Genomic DNA, 19324 nt, shown 5'->3' on the forward strand with positions numbered 1-19324 from the left:
CAGGAATGTTGTATAAATAAAGGTAAATAACATCTGGGCCTTAGAAGCAGATCATTCCAATTGTGGTCATGTTTTTTCTCCATGTGTTTTAAAAACTGAGCCTAATTGAGCTGGCAGTATCAAACAGAATTGTTAAACCTTCATACTCAAAACTATAAACCGAAACCTAGTCTCCATTGATTTGCTGCTAGTTGGTGCTATATCACAGGTCGTAATTGTAGCAAATTGTTGCAAAGCTCTGAAGAGACAGGATTACCTTTTTACCAGTGGTAGGAACCCTCCTTCCCTTCCCAGCGAGGTGTTTCCTGGGAGATTTCACTGCAAGACTTGTTTTTCCCTTCAGTTCAGGTGAAAACTAACAGCTGCTTTCTAGATCTGATGGTAAGCTTTCAACATTCCAGTGTCCTCAGCTCAGTTAAATCCTGAGTGTATTTGAACAAAATGCTGACTCTGTGCACTTAATAAACATCAGTTTCACAGTTCTTAAAAACCCAGGTTTTCCCATGGTACGATTGGCAATTTTCAGCTCTTGTGATTACAGTAAACAGGAAGTACCAAACAGGATATTTTGAAGTCATGAAGGTGATCCTTTATTAATAAATATAGAGATCTTTATTAAATATATGAAAGAGCTAATAAATCGGCACTTCCTAGCTAGGTGGTGAAATAACACCTTGGCATACACAAAGATGTGAGACTTTTGCTTCTAGAGCATTTTAATCACTAGTAATTAATTTTCCTCATCTTTTGAAATACTCTTTAAAGTGTAGTGAAAGTTTCCTACAAAGTCCTCATTTCAAGACAAATAATTAATTTGCATCACAAGTTGTCATCACTCTGTAGGGTATTTCCTAATATAGTTTAAAAGAAAAAAGAAAGCTTTTTAAGTTGTATCTTTCAACTCTCAATGCAAAATAATTCCTTTAAAAAGTGCTAATAATCTTGCAAAGCAAATGATAAATTAATTGTAGGTAGGAGGCTGAACTGGTAAGATTTTTTCACTTCTTGTAGTGTGGAAAAAGATCAAAATCTTCACCTTCTGTCTCATACTTCATTTGTGCTTTCTGTGTTCCTTTAAAGGCAAGGATTGAATTTACCTTTTCTTAATTAGTTAAAAAATAAGACTCATCCACAGCATTAAAAATTTGTTTGTTTTCTTCTGTTAGGAGATATTACCATCTTTGAGTGTTTTCCAATAAAAACTAATTAAACTAATTTCTGAACTTTATAGGTTTGCAAAGGTACAGATTAGTGTATCAGCACCTATTATACCATTCCGAGAGACAATAACGAGACCTCCAAAAGTTGATATGGTGAATGAAGAAATAGGAAAACAGCAGAAAGTTGCTGTCATACACCAAACAAAAGAGGACCAAAATAAAATTCCTGAAGGAATTCAGGTTGATTCAGATGGCCTTGTGACAATATCTACTCCAAATAAACAAGCTACTCTCAGCGTAAGAGCAGTGCCACTCCCTGAGGAGGTAACCAGACTTCTTGAAGAAAATAGTGACTTAATTAGAACTATGGAGCAACTCAACACATCTCTGAATGAAGATAAAAAAACGCATGAGGTAAATCAGAAGACTCTTGACAGGATCAAGGAGTTCAAACACAAGTTGGAGCAAAATCTGCAGGGAAGGAAGTGGAGGAATGCTGTTGATCAGATCTGGTCATTTGGACCACGGAAGTGTGGGCCTAATATTTTATTGTATAATTTTGAGGGCTACAAAAGATCTGTGTGGCAGTGCCTGGGGAGTGCTGTGAAAGAACTAACTAAATACAGAGACTTTGACAACAGCATAGTTAGTGGATTTCAGCTGGCTACACTTTCAGGTCCCATGTGTGAAGAACCCCTCATGGGTGTTTGTTTTACAGTGGAAAAATGGGAAATGAATAAGCTTGGAGAGACGCTGTCAACTGGTAGTCAAGATTCAGGGGAAAGTGATGCTGTAGAACATAAACAAAATGAAGATACTTCTCTAAAAAGCAGCTGCACAGATGAAGTTTGCAGTGTGAATGAACACCAGGACAGCAGTCAAAGCATTCCAGAATCACCTGAGAAAACAAGTAGACACAAAGGAGAAGTTTTACTTGCAGATTGTTATGGTCCCTTCTCTGGTCAACTAATTGCCACCATGAAGGAAGCTTGTCGTTATGCTTTGCAAGCAAAACCACAGAGGCTCATGGCAGCAATGTACACGTGTGAAATTATGGCTACTGCAGAAGTTTTAGGTAAGACAGAAAACATAAAACCTGTCAAGAAATTGCTTTCTGAGTTCCAAGGTGAGGTTTTATAAATTAGACTGAACCAGAAATTGTAACTTGATTAAAAGTTTTGTCAGACTTTTTTTATAATTTTCTCGTAGATCTATACAATGATGTGTAGTTTTTCTGCTGTTCTGAATGAAAATGTAACATTCCTCTGGCTTGTCTGAAACACAGGCATAAATAGCAGTGTTACACTTTTTCGAAAGTGCAAGACGCAAAATGTTGCCTTTTGATGAAGTTTTTGTAGTATCAACTTCAGTAAATAGAAGTACCAATATTGTGCCTCATAGTTAACAGTTCCATCAAGAGATGAGGAAACCTGTACTATTTGTGAAACAAGTGCTGAATCTTAGTTAGTGCTGCTTCAGGATGTTTTAAGTTAATATAATAATCAGGAAACGAGAGAATCTTATATAATTGTTGCAGTCTAATTGGTAGCTAATTTTTTTTTGTAGCATCCGTAACCTTTTGCGAACAGAGTGCATAGCAAATTTGTGTCACTTACGTTACCTTACCACTTATACCTACTTAAACTTGTTTTTTTGACCTCTTTACAACACCTCTTAACTTACCCTAACATTTGTTCTTGGAGTTTTCCATCAGAGTTGCTTACATTTTGGATCTGATCAAATGCACCAAGATTTTCTTTAAAACTAACTTCCGTTGCATGTAAGCTATCAACAAAATTATTTTGACAGTACTACTCATGACAGAAATCACAGTATATCACACCTAAAATAATTAAAGATTTTGTTATTTGTTGTAAGAATCTCAGCTGTTGCGCACACAAGCTGAATGATGGCAGCTACACAAAACAAACTGGTCTGAAGAACAAAATTTACAGTTCTATGTAGTGAAGGGAAATGTCTTTGAATGAGCAATTGTTACATTACAGATACATGATCCTGTAATTTTCTGGAGTTACTCTTTGCTAGGCCTGCTAAAAGCTGTTCTGAGGTAAACGTACTAGCACATTACCATAAACTACAACTTACTATGACAGAATAACTGCATTTAAAAATTATTTAATTATTTTTTGACATGTAAGAATACCTATCAACATTAAAGTTTGTATTGTTATACATTACTGTTCCAGGAGCACATTAGCACAATACTTCTGAATCTCCATGTCAGCAAATTGCCAGTTTTCAAACCACACAAACACTGTATAAATGGCTGTTTTCAAAAATGCCCATTACCAAAAAAGCATGTTTGTTTATAGTTATGTAATTAACATGCATTTGCTCATCAGTTGTGCCATAAAGACAAACGGAAGCATGGTTTTCTAATGCATGCACATATATATATTTAATGAGTGCAATTTAGCACTCAGACATGCAAGCAAATTAGTCCAGTCTAATGAATTTGAGTTGTGTGTTAATAACTGTGGACATGCACTTAGGTAATTGCAAGTTCCTGGGTTTAATTTTTATTATGGAAGTCTAAGCTGTTTATTCTCATAAAGAGAAGTGACAAATATGCATGCTATCTACTAGGACTTGGTAGATGACATGTGATAAACAACTGGCTTCTGTAACTTTAATTCTTTCAGTTGGTCTTCCATATATTGGTACCCAGTGAGTTTAATATATATTCATATTATCTGATTGTTCCTAAGATGCTTCTGAGGAAGCCTGTTCTTTTATGTTAGTTGTCTCAGTATGTAAAGCTTTTTCCATCAGACTTTTCTGACAAAAAAAATAAACTGTACTGGAGCTGAGGAGAGGAGCAAGGAAAGATGAAGACAGAAATGTGATGCAAGCTTATATATGTCCAGAATTTAGGTTTAGGTTCCACATACAACTGATGTTTCCCAGTAGGTTATACTTTGAGCATTTTATTCAGACAGGTAGTTCTCTACAAAGATCTATTTTTACCACTCCTACTTTATGGAAGTTCTGTGTAAACTCCCCAAAGCTGAAGAATCTTCTGAACTAGCTTAATTATTAGTGGCGTTTTCCTGTTGATATTGCTGCCTTTTCAGCTCTTATTCCATTCTCCCTTTTGTGTTCTGGAGACTGAAAGCTCCAGGATTTTGCTAATGTCAGTGAAACTTAGCTGGGAAAGAACTTTACCAGACTCTGTTGTAGCTTTTGTTTTTGGATTTTGATAGCAATTCTTTCTTTTTTAAAATGAATTTTTTTACATTTTAGATCATACCATTTTAGTGGACAATTCACATCAGTTCATACCATTGTGTCTGGCTCAATAGTGCAAGTGGAACCACACAGAATCCAAAACAGAAGAGCAGCTCCTCTCTCACGGAATGTTTGCCACATTTCTGTTGAGCAGTAGGCTCTTACCGTGCCATTCCTGTTGTTTTCACAGTATTTCTTCCCAGGATGAAGCTTCATTTCTTTAGTATGTACAGAATACCAGAATTGTTTAGCATTTTCACCTGATGTGAAGTGGTGAACAAATATTTTAAGGAGCTGGACTTAATAACATCTTTAAAGTGAGCTTATTACTCACAGTCTTACTCTGTACATTGCAGCACATTGAAGATGTTTTGGAAGTAGTATCATATTTTTCAAATAACTGTTCTAATTATTTTGAATGGGAAGACCTTAGAGTATTTCTTGGGCATTAATGCTCCTAAATACATTCAAGTAATTAGTACAGAGGTAGAAATAGTATTTCTTCAGTGTACTGCATGCAGCTTGTCCATATTGGTGAAACTGAAGACCTTGTGATAGCATGAACTGAGACATCACTCCAGACTGCTTGAATGAAATACATGCAGCTAGATAACATTTAGTAAGCTATAAATTACCTTCTGGCTTTCATGTTTTCAACAATCTATAGTGAATGATGGCAATAAAGTATGTGCATCTGAAGTGCTTTGTGCTAAATGTTACCTTACTTGTTAACATGCGTGTAGAATTTTCCAAGTCCTACTTAAAATAATTAGTAAAATAAATATTTTTAATTATAACAGTAATCTATAAAGAGGTTTTGAACTCACTTGTTTTAACAAATAGCTGCAATATATGCTGTGCATTACATACACAGTAATTATAGAGTGACCGTGATGTGATGCTCTTTTGTAATTTGTATATTTAAGCTTGCATTTTAAAGCAGTTACTGAGTTGTGAGCTGTGCTGGGATATGACCCTTTGGTATCTGAGAAGTTACAGGACTCACTGAAATTTCCATACGCATGAGATTGCTTAGTTATGTTAACAAAGACTATACGTGCATGGCAAACGAAGTGACTTATCATCAGAATGCCTTAATTTTTTGTCATTTTAAATATAGAATCTTTAATATTTCCTCAATTTCCTCATGAGCAGTTAGAAGTCTATCATGCGTAGTAAAAGTGAAGTTCAGTCAGAGGAACAGTGAGGAGGTCCTGGTAAGGGCAAGAGCAGATAAAATTATCAGAGATGGCAGAAAGAACAGTTTGACCCACATTTTATTAGAGAACTATCAACTCTGAAATGGTTGCTGCTGAAATGATGCTTCATTGCCTGCCTCTGACAGGAAGACTTAACTGTATTAGCTGTCTGCTTGTGCTGAACTTCCTGAACAAGGACCAGATTCTGTCTTTTAAAAATAAAAGCAAGTAAAGCCATTCTAACGTTTCTTCTGGTATCCCACAAAAGGCTTACAGTGTATATCAAAACAACATACATGGCTATAGTCTTTAATAATGTCTTTGCCAAGCCAGAATCGGTGGCCTGTGTTATGTAGTTACATATATTTCTAATTATTTCTAGGAGGACTCAGTTTTGCCCAGAAGTTAAAGGGCAGTAATACACATTCCTGTTTTGTCAGTACAATATAATATACAATATTTGGACATTTCAGAAATTGACATAAAATTGTTCTTCACTACAAGATACTTTTAAAGTGAATCTGTACAGCTATTCACTTGGGTAAATTAACATTTTTTCAGTGCACAGGTTTTCATGTGTTTTTGTTATCTTGATCAACACAAATGTATTTGCTAGTTTTTGTCTGTGGAATTCTTAGCCCAGCAATTTGCAAACACATTTTAAAAAAATTAACTTAATGCCTACTCTGACGTGAAACATGGATGTTTTCACAGCTGCTTTCATGATATATACAGTGTATTTCAATTGATTGAATATTACTTTGGGAAAGAAAAATAACAATTATCCATGACTAACTGAAGCCTGAATTAATTGCAAAACTAATTGTACAAATTGAACATAATAAATATGTAGTATTTCAGATAAACACATTTTCTATTATTAGAACATCACTGCACTATCTGGAACAAGTACCATATAGGGATTTGGTGATCCAAACAGACCTCTAAAGGTAGCTAAGATACGATTCCTGAAACAGAGTAATGTTTCTCAAATATTTGCTTGTAAAAAATACGGCAAATTAGGCACATAATCTGGCAAACTGCCTTTTAAAAATAACCATATGATTGTATGAAATGCACATAGTGCAACCATTGCCTAGATTCATACAGTAGTAATAATTTGTTAGAAGTCACTCATATGGTTCTGCACAGTGTTCTGGCAGCATACGTTGTTTGTTTGGATTTATTTGATCCACTTAGTTGATCCACTTAGGGGGAAGAATTGTAGCCAAAGAAATTACATGTTTTACATAGTGCTGAAGTTTCCTAAATAAATATTTATGTATTTATCTCCGTGATGCAGAATTTAAGTATGTTGTTGTGCTGATCCAAATTATGTCTTTGCAGGTCGTGTGTATGCTGTCCTGTCCAAGAGGGAAGGCAGAGTGTTACAAGAGGAGATGAAGGAGGGGACGGATGTATTTATTATTAAGGCAGTCCTGCCAGTAGCAGAAAGCTTTGGTTTTGCTGATGAAATCAGGAAGAGAACTAGTGGCCTGGCCAGTCCACAGCTGGTGTTCAGCCACTGGGAGGTAAAAATATCTATTCACTCCATCTGTTTTGGTGATCTATTTCCTGTAGATGTGGCAGACTGGAATAATAAGAACAAAAGGTGAAGTTTTGGTCAAGATGTTTGATTAGTTCCTTTCTTAAATGAGAAGGTAGCTTTACATTAGCCTTATTTGCTTTTATAGATATGCTGTTCAGATATCTATTTTGTTTAGATGGAATGTTTTTTTTATTTTGATAAAAATCAGTCCTTCACAAATGAAACTGATTCTTCATAAATGTGGTTTCCTGAATTTTATGTGGCTTTTTAAATGAGTTCTCTGTTAAACTTGTTTGGACACTGGAAAAAAGCCCCAACAAACACACACAAAGAAACCTCAACCTACCACTAATAGAAAATGTAACAACAAATCTAATGCATATGAAATTAAACCTCTTAGGAGTTAGCAGACCCATAGGTATTTTTTTGTGCATATGAAAACATGACTTGGAATACATATTTAAAGACAAAAGGCATAGACTTTAAAATTAAGTCTGGTGATAGTAAGTGGAGGTGTCCTCAAAATCATTACCTTTGGTCATCTTAGTCACTTAAAGAAATAAATAAGTGAAAGTGTAAAGGAAAAATGCAAGTGGGAAAGCTGAAGAGGAGTGTTGTCAGCTGAGTGTGTCCTATGTTTTTTTCCCCATCATGTGAATAGTTGATCTTCAAGGAGAAATATAAAAAGCTGTAAATCAGAATGCCTTGTACAAGACAAACAAACTTGCAATGTAGGACTCCTTGGAAGACTCCACTGAAGGAGCTAAAAATGGCTTCAGGGCAAGAGTCAAGCTTTTCACATTAAATTTTTAAAATAACTAAAGTCTAGGTTTTTCTGTTTCCTTTTTTAAGTCAGGTGTTTCTTTATTTGGTGTTAGGATTATAGAAACTTTTGTAACAGGATTAGAAGGTCTGTTTGTTTGGTTGGTTTTTATTTCATTTTCTGATTTATTTTGTGACCTCAAATATCAAGTGTCTGAGTGCAAACAACTACACATTTTTGAGGTCAGCAATAGTCCATGCAGTTGCCAGCTCTGGTCTGTTTACCACTGTTTCTTTCTGAAGTACATGCTCGTTTTTCACACGGTGTGGATTTTTCCTTGTTCCCTGTTGCTAAATTGTCTTAGTAGGTAATAACTGTTAAATGCTTAACTAGCAGTATTTCTTTGTTAGTAACTGTTGTAATCGCTTCAGGAATTTTGTGTGGATACTAATGGAAAAGGAGGATCTCTGCAAGCCAGCCAAATCCTGTGCTTTCTAAAGAGTTGGGAATCCTTGAAACTGTGCACTTGGACAAGTATATTGTCTTCCTTGGCAATGGTACCTCACTGGTGTTAGGAGATGCAGTGGGGCAGGGACTTCTCTCTCCTTCCTCAATGTTAATACTGATGCATTTAACCTTCTTGCAACTAATTCTGATGTAACAGAGAGCCATGGAAAGGAAAATCAGGGCTACACTGAATGAAAAAAAACCCAAAACAAACAATAGAAAAAAGGCAACCCCCCACAGAGTAGCATATGCACAAAAAATAGATAAAGCAGTAACTTTCTGAGTATAGGCATCTAGGTGTAAGCCAGGAACAGATTAGGTACCTGAAATCAATAGGTGTTGGCATTGTTACCCACAGTAGTTTTGTCAGTTTTTGTTGTTCTCATCTGAAAGGCAGCTGGTGAGGTTTTGTGGCTTACTGGTCTTTTGTCTGAAGGGTCTCTGATAGCAGTGCCGTAAAGGAATATCAGTCTGAGGGGTGTTAATTCCAGCTAGCCATTGTTTTGTCCCAGTTTCATTAGGATTTGTAGCTACTGTGCTCCCATACCAAGCAAAAACATCAACCCCCTGCCTCTCTGACCTTCCCTTCTATCCCCAGACCTTAGTGAGTGTTTTTACTCTGTCAAATGATGTGAATTTTACAGAAGAAAATGCTCACATATAATTACAGATACACACAGGAGAGGGAGATTGGAACAACCAGCAACATTTTCTAAAGTTGACTCTTGGTAGAGATTATAATAACAGCTCCTGTGTTAAAATGTAGCAGTAATAGGAAAATAATTACATAAGCCAGTCACCTTTCCACCTGGCAAGTCTGTTGGTAGGGAGGGTTGTTTTGGGTTTGTTGTCACACTGAAAGTCATGCTCACATACTTTTGTGACAGAATAAGCCTTTTACTAAGCTACTAGCAGTGTTGGCTCTGTGCAAGGATGGCAGAGGGAGTACATTCTACTCTCACATCAGCAGAACTGCTAAATAAATACAATTTCAGAATCTATAGTGGTGCTGTGACACAGACCAGAAAAAGTGGGTTTGTGTCTCAAATTACATGCAAAATTTGTAGAGCTTTTCTCCGTTTCTTTTTTTTCTCTGTATTCTCAAAACAAAACTTAGCATAAACCCCAAATAAATAAAAACCCCCCAAATAAAAGACCCTTTCAGATTTCACCAGGTATCAGGCTTGACTTTGACACTGCCACCTCACTGGTGAGTCATGATGATATATGTGCATACATTATAAACACCAGCGTGGTATTTGAATCCCAATTATTTAATGTATCGTTGTTAAAGATAATATGACGTGAACTTTGTGTGCTCTTACACTCTGTGTAATCTTATACTATTTATTCCTTGGTGCTAAAGATGGAAAGGGAGTGTGGTAGCTACTTCATTTTGTTTTGCATTTCCTAATGCAAAGTTGCTGAGTGTGTAGTTGCTGCTTTAATAACATACTATCCGAGCCTTTCTGTGGCATTCTGAATTAATTCTGTTTTAGTGGTGTTTTCTAAGTGTGTTTGGCTCATTAGCTGAGTACCTGGCACATGTATTTCTCTACACAGATTCCTTTTAATGTGCTCTTATCCCCATTTTGCAAGTAGTGAACTAGGCACTGTTTTGTATTTTTAAACTTCTAAAGAATTAGTCACATGGAAATCACATGTGTAAAGTATGTTTAAACAAATGAGATTCAAATTCATTTTTTATTATTCTTATATTTCATTCATGTGATTTGTACACTGTAAACTCAGGAAGGTCAGTGATAGAGTCTGTGTTTAAATGGAACCATTTTAATATCTGTGGAAATGAAATTATGGTTTTTTCCTCCTGTTAACGAATGTATTTTGTATAGTTCAGATTACTCCCACCCCAAGGAATGGAGCAAAACATGAATTGAGGACGGTCTGGTCAGATACATTTTTTTATTAATTTCTTCTGTCATGCTAATACAATTTATTCCTGCCCATAGAAGATGACACCAAATAACTATTATTGGGAGCTTTCAGTTTGGTCCCAGTTTAAACAGATTCATTTTAGTAGGTAGTCAAGTATTTTCCTTTATGATATCCTTAGGCAGATTTTCAGTATATTGTGTTTACTTGGCCATATTTTTGTAGATTTCAATATAAACTTCCTTCTGAATTCTTAGTTTAAAATATATAACTTTGGGGTAATTATTACCTCATTTTATCCTTAAATTACTGTATTTTTTTTTGCCTGAGCCTGTTTCCTTTGTTCTCTCTTGATTCTTTAGAGTTTCATCTTGCACTCAGTTATGTTATTTTCTCTTAATGATAAGTTTCTTTGAACAAAGTTATTTGTGATTGCACAATGCTTAGAATAATGGAGCTCTAATCCCATTTGGGAAATCTTTTTTGCAGTAGAAAATAATGCATGTAGCTCTATTCAGATGCTGACTGAATTCTCAGCAACTGCAGAAATTGTCAAACATCTACTTGGAAAGTTGTGAACTGTATGTTATTTGTGTTAACTCACATCTTTTAAATTGTATTAGGATTGGCTATTCGACTTTTATTCTTAGGGGGTCATGGATGAACTGTCAACATGTTTAATCTAAGTTCTTTTTCAGTATCCCTTCTAACTAGAGTAATGTCTAGAGTGTGCTTTAGGGCTCTAGAGAAGGGACTGCATGTAAGAACTGATAACAATATGAAGCATTCTGCATCTAGAAATTTTGTTCTGAATTTTAATTCTTTCCAAGTTGTAAGTAATTTTACAACTCTGAAGATAAAGACTTCATATAGAAGTTATTGGATAAAATTGTTAGGACTGTGTTAAACAGGAAGCAGAGTAAGGCAATGAGACTCTTGAGAATGTCAGTCTTTACTAGGTTTGAGCTGTAACTGTATATACATCATTGTGCCAGTGACAGTGTAGGCTTGTAAATGAATTCCAGGAGCAACCCTTTTTCAAGTTAGTTACAGAATCAGCAGTCTGTTTCTGTGCTTTCTTTTGATGTCAGCACTCTGTGAAGCCAAGAGTCGACCACAAGGTGGTCAAACAATTGGTAAAAAGGGAGGCTGAATATGAGTTGTTTGTTTTCTTTCAGGATGTGATATAGAACTTAGCAAGCTGGTACACAAAGTATTTCATACAATATGAAAGTTTGTGTTTTAACAAAATACTGTGAATTGGTTTTATTTCTAGCACATGTATATGTCGGTGCTTGTGCAAAATTTTTTAGCATATTGTGGGTATTTCTCTTCCCACCATCTGCCACTTAATCCTCATCCCCAGCACGATATTTTGTGTAAGTGTTTCAGGTGCTCAGCAGTTCCCAGTCACCCAGTGCTCCTAAGCGGGAAAGGAGGTGGTCTCAGCTTTCCACTGTGACGGAATAGGTGCAGCAAAATGGAGAAGCTGAATCTGCAGAGAGAATGTTCTCTTTCTTTTCTTGATAGGAAACATTTGGGCCCTATAAAAGCTGGCACAGGAAAGATATACCTGTTTAGAAAGAGTTTTTCACTGAGTAAAAACAGTAATTGCTTAACTGTACAAGTAGTTGTAAAACTGTAGTTGCTTAAGCAACAACCAACAGAGAAGATGAACTTGTAGAATCTTTCCTTGAGATTTTAAATTCTGCTTTTTTCAAGGACAGGCTGAGACCCTGGCTGCTTTGAAAGTAGTAATAGTAATAAGTTTTAACCTATTCTTCAAATATGTATTGCTGAGCAAGAGTAACTTCTACAATATAGTGCAGAAATCACTTTAAAAACATTATTCAGACTGCTCTACGTTACGAGTTGTGGCAGCTCCTAGTCATATGCCAGCACCACTGCCTTTTACCTGGGGCTGATGGAAAGTGACAGTGTATCTGGAGATTGCTTTTGAAGTTGCCTAATGTCATCTTGCAACACCACTCTAGGATCCAACCTTTATTTCACAGGGAAGTAGGGAATGGCTTGAAAAACTACGTGTCCACACAGGCACTAGCATGTAGGTGTGTTAGGCAGTCATGAGCTGCCAGGCTGCCAGTCCACCTGGCCAGGGTACCCTGCCTGGTGTCCTCTGTTCAGGAACCACCCTGCCAGTATCCAAATGGCCTTGCACTATTTGCGCAGCACAGAAGCACTTTTGCACTATTACCCAGCATATAACTGAAAACCCAGCAGATAACAGTTTTTCAAGGTCACATTTCACATAAACTTCTGTGAAGTTCTGTCATTTTACTTGAAAGGTAAAGGTAATTTCATTTTGACAGGGCTGCCTCAGACATCTAAGACATGCATATCAGCTGTGCCCTTTTACTTCCATAATCTGTCATTACTAAGTGATGGACACCATTTGAAGTGTCAATGTTCTTGAAGTCTTTTTCTAGCGTCAAGTTTTCTAAGGAATAAAGGAACCTGATACACTTAAGCCTGTATTATCTTTGAAATTGTGCATAATAGTCTTTTGAAGATGTGCGTGTTTTATTTAAATGAAAAAACGTGTTTCTGGCGTCATATTTTACCTGCCCTAATGCTTGGGGCAGCTTGATACACTGCCCAATCCCACTGAATTTAGTGGGATTGTTCACAAAGGCCATAACCTTGCTTACTGGTCTTAAAATCAGTGTTGGACAGTGTAAGACTGCTCTTTCTATTCATGGTCCAACTAAAGCATTTTGCACAGCAATAATATTTGGCTCAAAAGAAATTTTCTCTCCTCATCAGGCAGTAAGGACCAGTAGGGGAAATGCTACTAGGAACATGGCAGTGTTCCCAGATCTGCCTGACCTCTTGGATGAACTAGGCAGATCCCTTCTGTTTGCTTTTGATGCTTCTCTCAACCTTGTTTTGCATAATTAGGCTGCCTTAGGCAGAGACTGTTTCATACGATCGTTTTGTGAAATGCACTAGACAATGGGACCCAGATAGCTATTGCAGCCAGCTGGGTGCCACTGAAATGCAAATAATAAATCATCCTCAAATTAAGGCTTAACATTCCAAGTCCTCTTGAATTGGAAGGGATCTGCTCTAACTCAGATCTTACTGAAAAGTTTGATTAGCTTACATAATGATTTGCAGAATTTAGTACACATTGTATTGTCTCTCAGTATTACCACGGTACACTCATAGTGTTTGGGGTTTTGTGGATTAATTATTACAGGTATTCAGATTATGTCTGATAAAGATACAGACGTTTATTGTTTGAATAATTAATGTCTTGGCTGTTTGGCTAAAAGAAAATGACAGCTGTTTTGTTTATGCTACTCTGCATTTAACTAAACAAGCCTTATGAGAGTTGTTTGGGTGTGTTGGTTTGAATAGTTGTGATATTTAATGAACATCTTGCTTTAGAATGATTTCATTTTCTCAACAATATCCTTACAATTATAGTATTTGAATTGATCTGTTCAATTCCTTTGAAATACCTAATCCCAGCTGACTTCATTATAAACACTGTTTGATTTATACAGAGTGGTCTCAGTGCTGCAGGCAGCTATGGAACACACTCTTCAGCATGTATTTGACTGTTGTTTTCTTTTCAGTATAATGGAATTCCAGTTATTTACTTGTATATAAACAAAGTAGATCAATGAAGATATTGTTAAACAATACTATTAAGAAACATTTCTATCACTTAAGAACTGCATTTGTGATAACAGATTTAAGAATTCTATCAGCTGTTGTGCAATAATGCATTTTATTGTATTGCATTTTATATGGCTGCATTTAGAGAAAATGCTTGTTCTCTAAGAGAATAAATGCTAGTCCAGTTGATGTCAGTTCTTTTGGGACAACACAAATCTTGATTCACTTTTTAAAATAAATAGCTTTCAGAATAGCCTTATGGAGGTAGTATAGCAATATATGGCAGCTGTTTTGTCATGTTTTCTTTGGAGCAGTAACCGTGTGTTCATTCTGGGCTGTTAGCAGCTAAAGCTGCTTTTGCCTTCATCAGATTATTCAGGTGTTGAATAATAAATTAGGATAGGCAAGTTTATGCTGTTACAAAGAAAAATTCCCAAGTCCTAGCAAAAGTTCCTGAAGAAAGGATATCCTGTGTTTTCTAGTTGCAGATCACACACAGTATGGTGGCTTTTTAAATTGCACTTTGCCGTAAGGCTAATGATGCCATCACATCATTGTTTTTACAGTGTCATAACGTTGGTTCCTCTTTACATCTTTTGTTGGTCATACTTGGGATATAAACAGCTTGACTGTGATACTTTGCTTGTTGCCCCAGCTCAGTGGTTCACAGACACATATGTCACACAGACAGAATGAGAGAAAGGCAGATTAAAGACCTCTGTTGGAAGGTTAACTGAATTGACTCACTTAAAGATTGTTCAGCTGTGAAAGGTATGATATTTTGCATTTCCAGTTCTGTTTCAATTAAGGTTTTTGTTAAGCAGTGTAACTTCTTGGAAAAGCACTGTTAAGGTGTTATCCCATTCCTGTTGTAAAAATTAAAAATCTCAGGCTATAGATTTTAGTTTTGTACTGACAGTGTTTGGAAACACTTAAATAATTTTAAAAGTGACCTGAACATAGAATAAATAATGGTTTTGGGTATCTTTTCCATTTTGATCCTGTGGATCTTCTAGGATCCCACAGTAAATGCTCTCTGTTACATGACTGCATGATATTCCAGAAATACTGGTCCATTTAGAGTCTAATTCATCATTTAGGGCTCTATCCAAACAAAAACTGAGTTTCTGTCTCAGATTCCACAGTCATGCCTATGTGGTTCCCATGAATACAAACAATAGCTCAGGGGCTAAAAAGCTTCTCAGCTATGATTCCAGGAAACCCAGACTCACCATTCTGACAGCTACCATTGTAAGCAAATTGATGACAATGCTTTTGGAGCATGATATGGAAACACTTTTTTTCCCCTCTTGCTTGCTTGAACTGTGTTAACAGAGTATGGAGAATGATGGATGCCACCTGCTCTGTGCATCTGTTTTGATCCATTAGTGTGATGTGAATAGAAGAGCAACAGTCTTGTCTGTGCCCTCACCTTCACTTACAGAATCAGAACTTTTAAAAAGAAAACTACATACTTTTGGGGTTTTTTTTTGTATCACTGTGTCAGTAACACCTCTGTGTAGTTTTATGGGGGTTACATTTACGTATCTGTTTGCTGTCTTCCTAAAAGGGATACACAGCTGGTACCCCAAGTTTCAGTAGATCCAGCGTCCTCTTTCTCCTTCCTTGCTGTGATGTGGGGACGCAAATAGTGTGTTCCAATTAACCTCAGCTTTTGCAGTGTCCACACCAGTCAGGTAGACATTCTCCTCTAATAGAAATTTTTAAATGCCACCATGACTTGCTCGAGAAGCAGTATGTAATGCCTGAATTATTTTGGTTGGGAAGCAAAGGGTAGCTTCTCTGGGTACTGAGGTGGCTTTTGAAACCTTATTTATGTCTCTTTATGGTGCTGCTCTGCACATAGGGGTACAAGCTACACTCAGGGTTCTGTAGCTTAATGCTGCAGTAAGTTTACAGGTTTACCCTTGCTGGCTACTAAACTGTACATACATTGAAGCCTTCTGTTATGTTCATTTGCAAAGAGCTAGAGATACCTGTTGAACCTTAAAGAATTATGATCAGTGGAAAAAGTATCTAGTGCAAAAAAATTTAACATGACTAGAACAAGTCTTCTACGAATTATTGAAAGACACAGCCTGTCAGACCTGGGGCATTTCTTAAGCATCCATCACTACAGCTTCTAAATATTTACAAGTAGATTAGATCTGTAAATTCAATTTTGTATACTTTTGGACTCCTCTGTTATATTAATTCTTCAAGAACAAATGTTACACTGTTTCTCTCTGGGCATAACTTCTCCGTGTTAGATGTCTTGCTAATGTAAAAAACTAAACATCAAAAGGTGGTATAGTAGCAGCCTTTAAAATTATCTTATTTTGTAGCTGTATAATCTCCCTCAGCAGTGCAGTTCAGAGCAAATCCGTTGAGCATGAATCACCTTTCCTTGTTCATTCTTGGAGTTTGAAATTTGTGTTTGTTCAGCTCTTTAGGGGAAGTCCCTGGTGTTTTTCCATCATTAAGGTGTTCACTGTGAACATGTCTACAACTTCATCAAGTCAACATGAAATTTTTGCTCCAAAGTTGGCCAGTAGTCTTCACATTCCCTTTTCTTTATTTCTAGCACATAAAATAATGGTAAAACTTCCAAGCTCTCAAAGAAGGGTGTCCTTTCTATTTTATTGATCTAAGCTGTCAAGAAATTGCCTTCAAGTTTCTAGGCATTGGTTATAAGGACCCTGTATGAGACATCAGAATATATATGACTCAGGCAGATTCTTCTGTAGTTAGACAGGCCTTACTTTTATGTTAAAAATAAATGTAGAATAATTTGGAAAGTTAAGTTCCATGCTGTTTATTTCTGAGCTGTGCTTGCTTTTGGTTTTCAGCCAGACATTTGCAGTAATTTCTTACTTAAATTATTGAGATTGGATGTCACTCTCTGCACGAGTAATATTCCACTTGATTTACCAGAACTGTCTGCATACTTACCTGTGACAAAGTACAGCTACTTTTGTTGGTTTAGGGGCTTCACATACTATTTTGCAGGATTCCCTAATGAAAAATAGCCATTCTGCCACAATAATTTTCCTAACTCCTCATAAAGTGTAATTTATTTGATTGTGTTAGGCATTATGTAACATGAGTTATTAAATTAGGGCTTTCTTCCACAAGGAATTTGTTTAAGAAGTGGATACAGTATTACCTTTGTTTTTTTTTAGTAAAAGTGTATTGTCTGTAACTACATCTTGTGAGAAAATCTACAATCATTTAAGTGAAGTAGGTATTTCTCAGATTTGCAACAGAACCTGAGTAACATAATATGGTCAATTTTAATCCTTCCTAATGCTCATGTTTAGCATTCTTGGAAGGTAATCTTGTTATTTTTAGCTAAGTTCCTTAATTCTCATTATCTATAGTAAATTTTACTCTGCTTTATTGTTAGTTGTCCTCTAACGGAAAGGAAAATTAAATCTCAGGACTATAACCCTATACAATTTTTATGGTCAGTAGGCAGCATTTCCCAGGTTTGACTGCACATACACATTATATTACCTTAGGACTTGATCACTATTAATGACTTAGGAGTAATTTCTGGTGCCTGCAGCGATTTAACATAGATGTAGAACTGAGGCAGATTCTTAGGAGCTTAAAATTGGAAGGGGGTCCTCTTTTTTCTTAGGTCTTAAAAACATTTACTTGGAAACCTAAAACATCTTGAAGTAATATCAGAATCTAAGAAGTGTGGGGTATATAGGATGAACTGGGGATAAAGGGGCATCCAGTTATTCTCTGATCATATTAGATCTGCAGTATCTTCTAGAGGAGGGCCCCTGAGGTATTGAGCTGCAAGAACAGCTCTGCTAAATGTGTTGGCACCAGAAACAATTATTTTGAACCATCTGTCTAACTCATAGGGACTGAAGAACATAGGGCACAGAAATGAGCAGAAGCCTTCAGTTCTTATAAATTTTCATAAGATCATAGTGACATAATATCCTAAATAAAGGGTTCCTTCTTGAAAACTGAGAGTATTCTGAATGTTATATGGCATTGTTTGCTGACTGGCAATTAATTTGCTTTTTAAAAAAATTGTATGCAGATAAATGCAACTGAATTTGAAAAGCTGTTGTAGGCTTCTTACAAATGCTGCATAGTCTATCTCAACTTGTTTTCTGATTAAATAGCTAATTATTGGCTTTCCAGAAGACTCTGTCTGCTCTACTTTCATATTGCTGAACTTCAGAGATTGATTACCTGAAATGTTCTAACAAAGCTTTGCATAACTTTACGTTTTCTTTTTTCTTTTTTCTTTTTTCTTTTTTTTTTATTTTTATAGATCATTTCAAGTGACCCATTCTGGGTACCAACCACTGAGGAGGAATATTTGCACTTTGGGGAAAAGGCAGACTCGGAGAACCAGGCCCGCAAGTACATGAACGCAGTAAGAAAGCGAAAGGGACTTTATGTAGAAGAAAAAATTGTGGAGCATGCTGAAAAGCAGAGAACTCTCAGCAGAAATAAGTAGCTGTGTCTCTTTCCTTTCTCTCCTGCCTCAGCTAAGTGCAGGTGGATTTTTTTTTTCTATGCAGCAGATTCAAAATTCAATTTGAACTTTATTCTTTGACACCACTTTTCTTACATGCTACATCTGTGGCTTATGTTTTAATAAACTTAAGCCTTTCCAGCTTTTATACAGAGAAAATATTTTACTTATTTAAATAAAATATAGGCACACTCATTACAATTGTTCTCAACTTGTAAAATTTACTGCCCTGTTGAACTTTGTCGCTTCGTTAGAACTACTAATTTTATTTGTTTCTTTCTGATTTATTAGATGTAATTAGAGTTTGAGCTGGTTAGCTAGTTTTTGCAAATAAACTATGCACTGAATTTAGCTCTTTATTGTTTTTGATTGTTTTTTAAATGTGTTTAAGTTTCTGTAATGTATTTGTTATGCACCAGTACTTCCCATAGTTACCTGTGTGCAAATAGATGTATGCCTATTAGGAGTTTCTAAACTATTTGTTTTACTCTGTTCCTCATGTAAGCAGTCCTGTAAATCAATAATGTATCTTCTTTAAATCAGAGGGAAAAAATAGCACATGTGCTCTATAGAACACATCTTATTTGAAAGCTTGTATGATTTTCTTAAGCCAGGAGCTGCCGTCCCTGGAGCTGGGCACACAGCTACCTCTGCCAATCCTCTGTGTGTTTGCAGACCCTCGCAGAAATTTCTACCCATTCAGCCTGTTGTCTTGAATTCAGTGAAGAGAAACACTTGCAAAAATAGACAACGTTTTTCTGTTTCCAGCTCTCTAGGATGTAGATGGCTCCAAAATTATTCAGACCAAGACTAACAGGAAAAACAATCCTCACAGGGTGTGAGTTTTAGTTA

At 36.2% G+C, this 19324-nt stretch overlaps 1 protein-coding gene across 2 annotated transcripts in view; it reads left to right on the plus strand.

Annotated features, from left to right (window-relative positions):
- EFTUD1 (elongation factor Tu GTP binding domain containing 1) overlaps positions 1-18823 on the plus strand; it is a 62920-nt gene extending 44097 nt beyond the window's left edge. The window contains exons 17-19 of one of the 2 annotated variants that reach the window (XM_009994487.1): positions 1232-2235; positions 6956-7140; positions 18266-18823. In XM_009994487.1, coding sequence (XP_009992789.1) covers positions 1232-2235; positions 6956-7140; positions 18266-18454 — 1378 coding nt within the window. In that variant the 3' untranslated portion in view covers positions 18455-18823. The remainder of the gene's footprint in view (positions 1-1231; positions 2236-6955; positions 7141-18265) is intronic. The other variant, XM_009994488.1, reaches the window with a different exon arrangement.
- Positions 18824-19324: the final 501 nt, after the last annotated feature.

Source organism: Chaetura pelagica, unplaced genomic scaffold, assembly GCF_000747805.2.
Source record: "Chaetura pelagica isolate M959 unplaced genomic scaffold, ChaPel_1.0 scaffold222, whole genome shotgun sequence".
NCBI lineage: Eukaryota > Metazoa > Chordata > Aves > Apodiformes > Apodidae > Chaetura > Chaetura pelagica.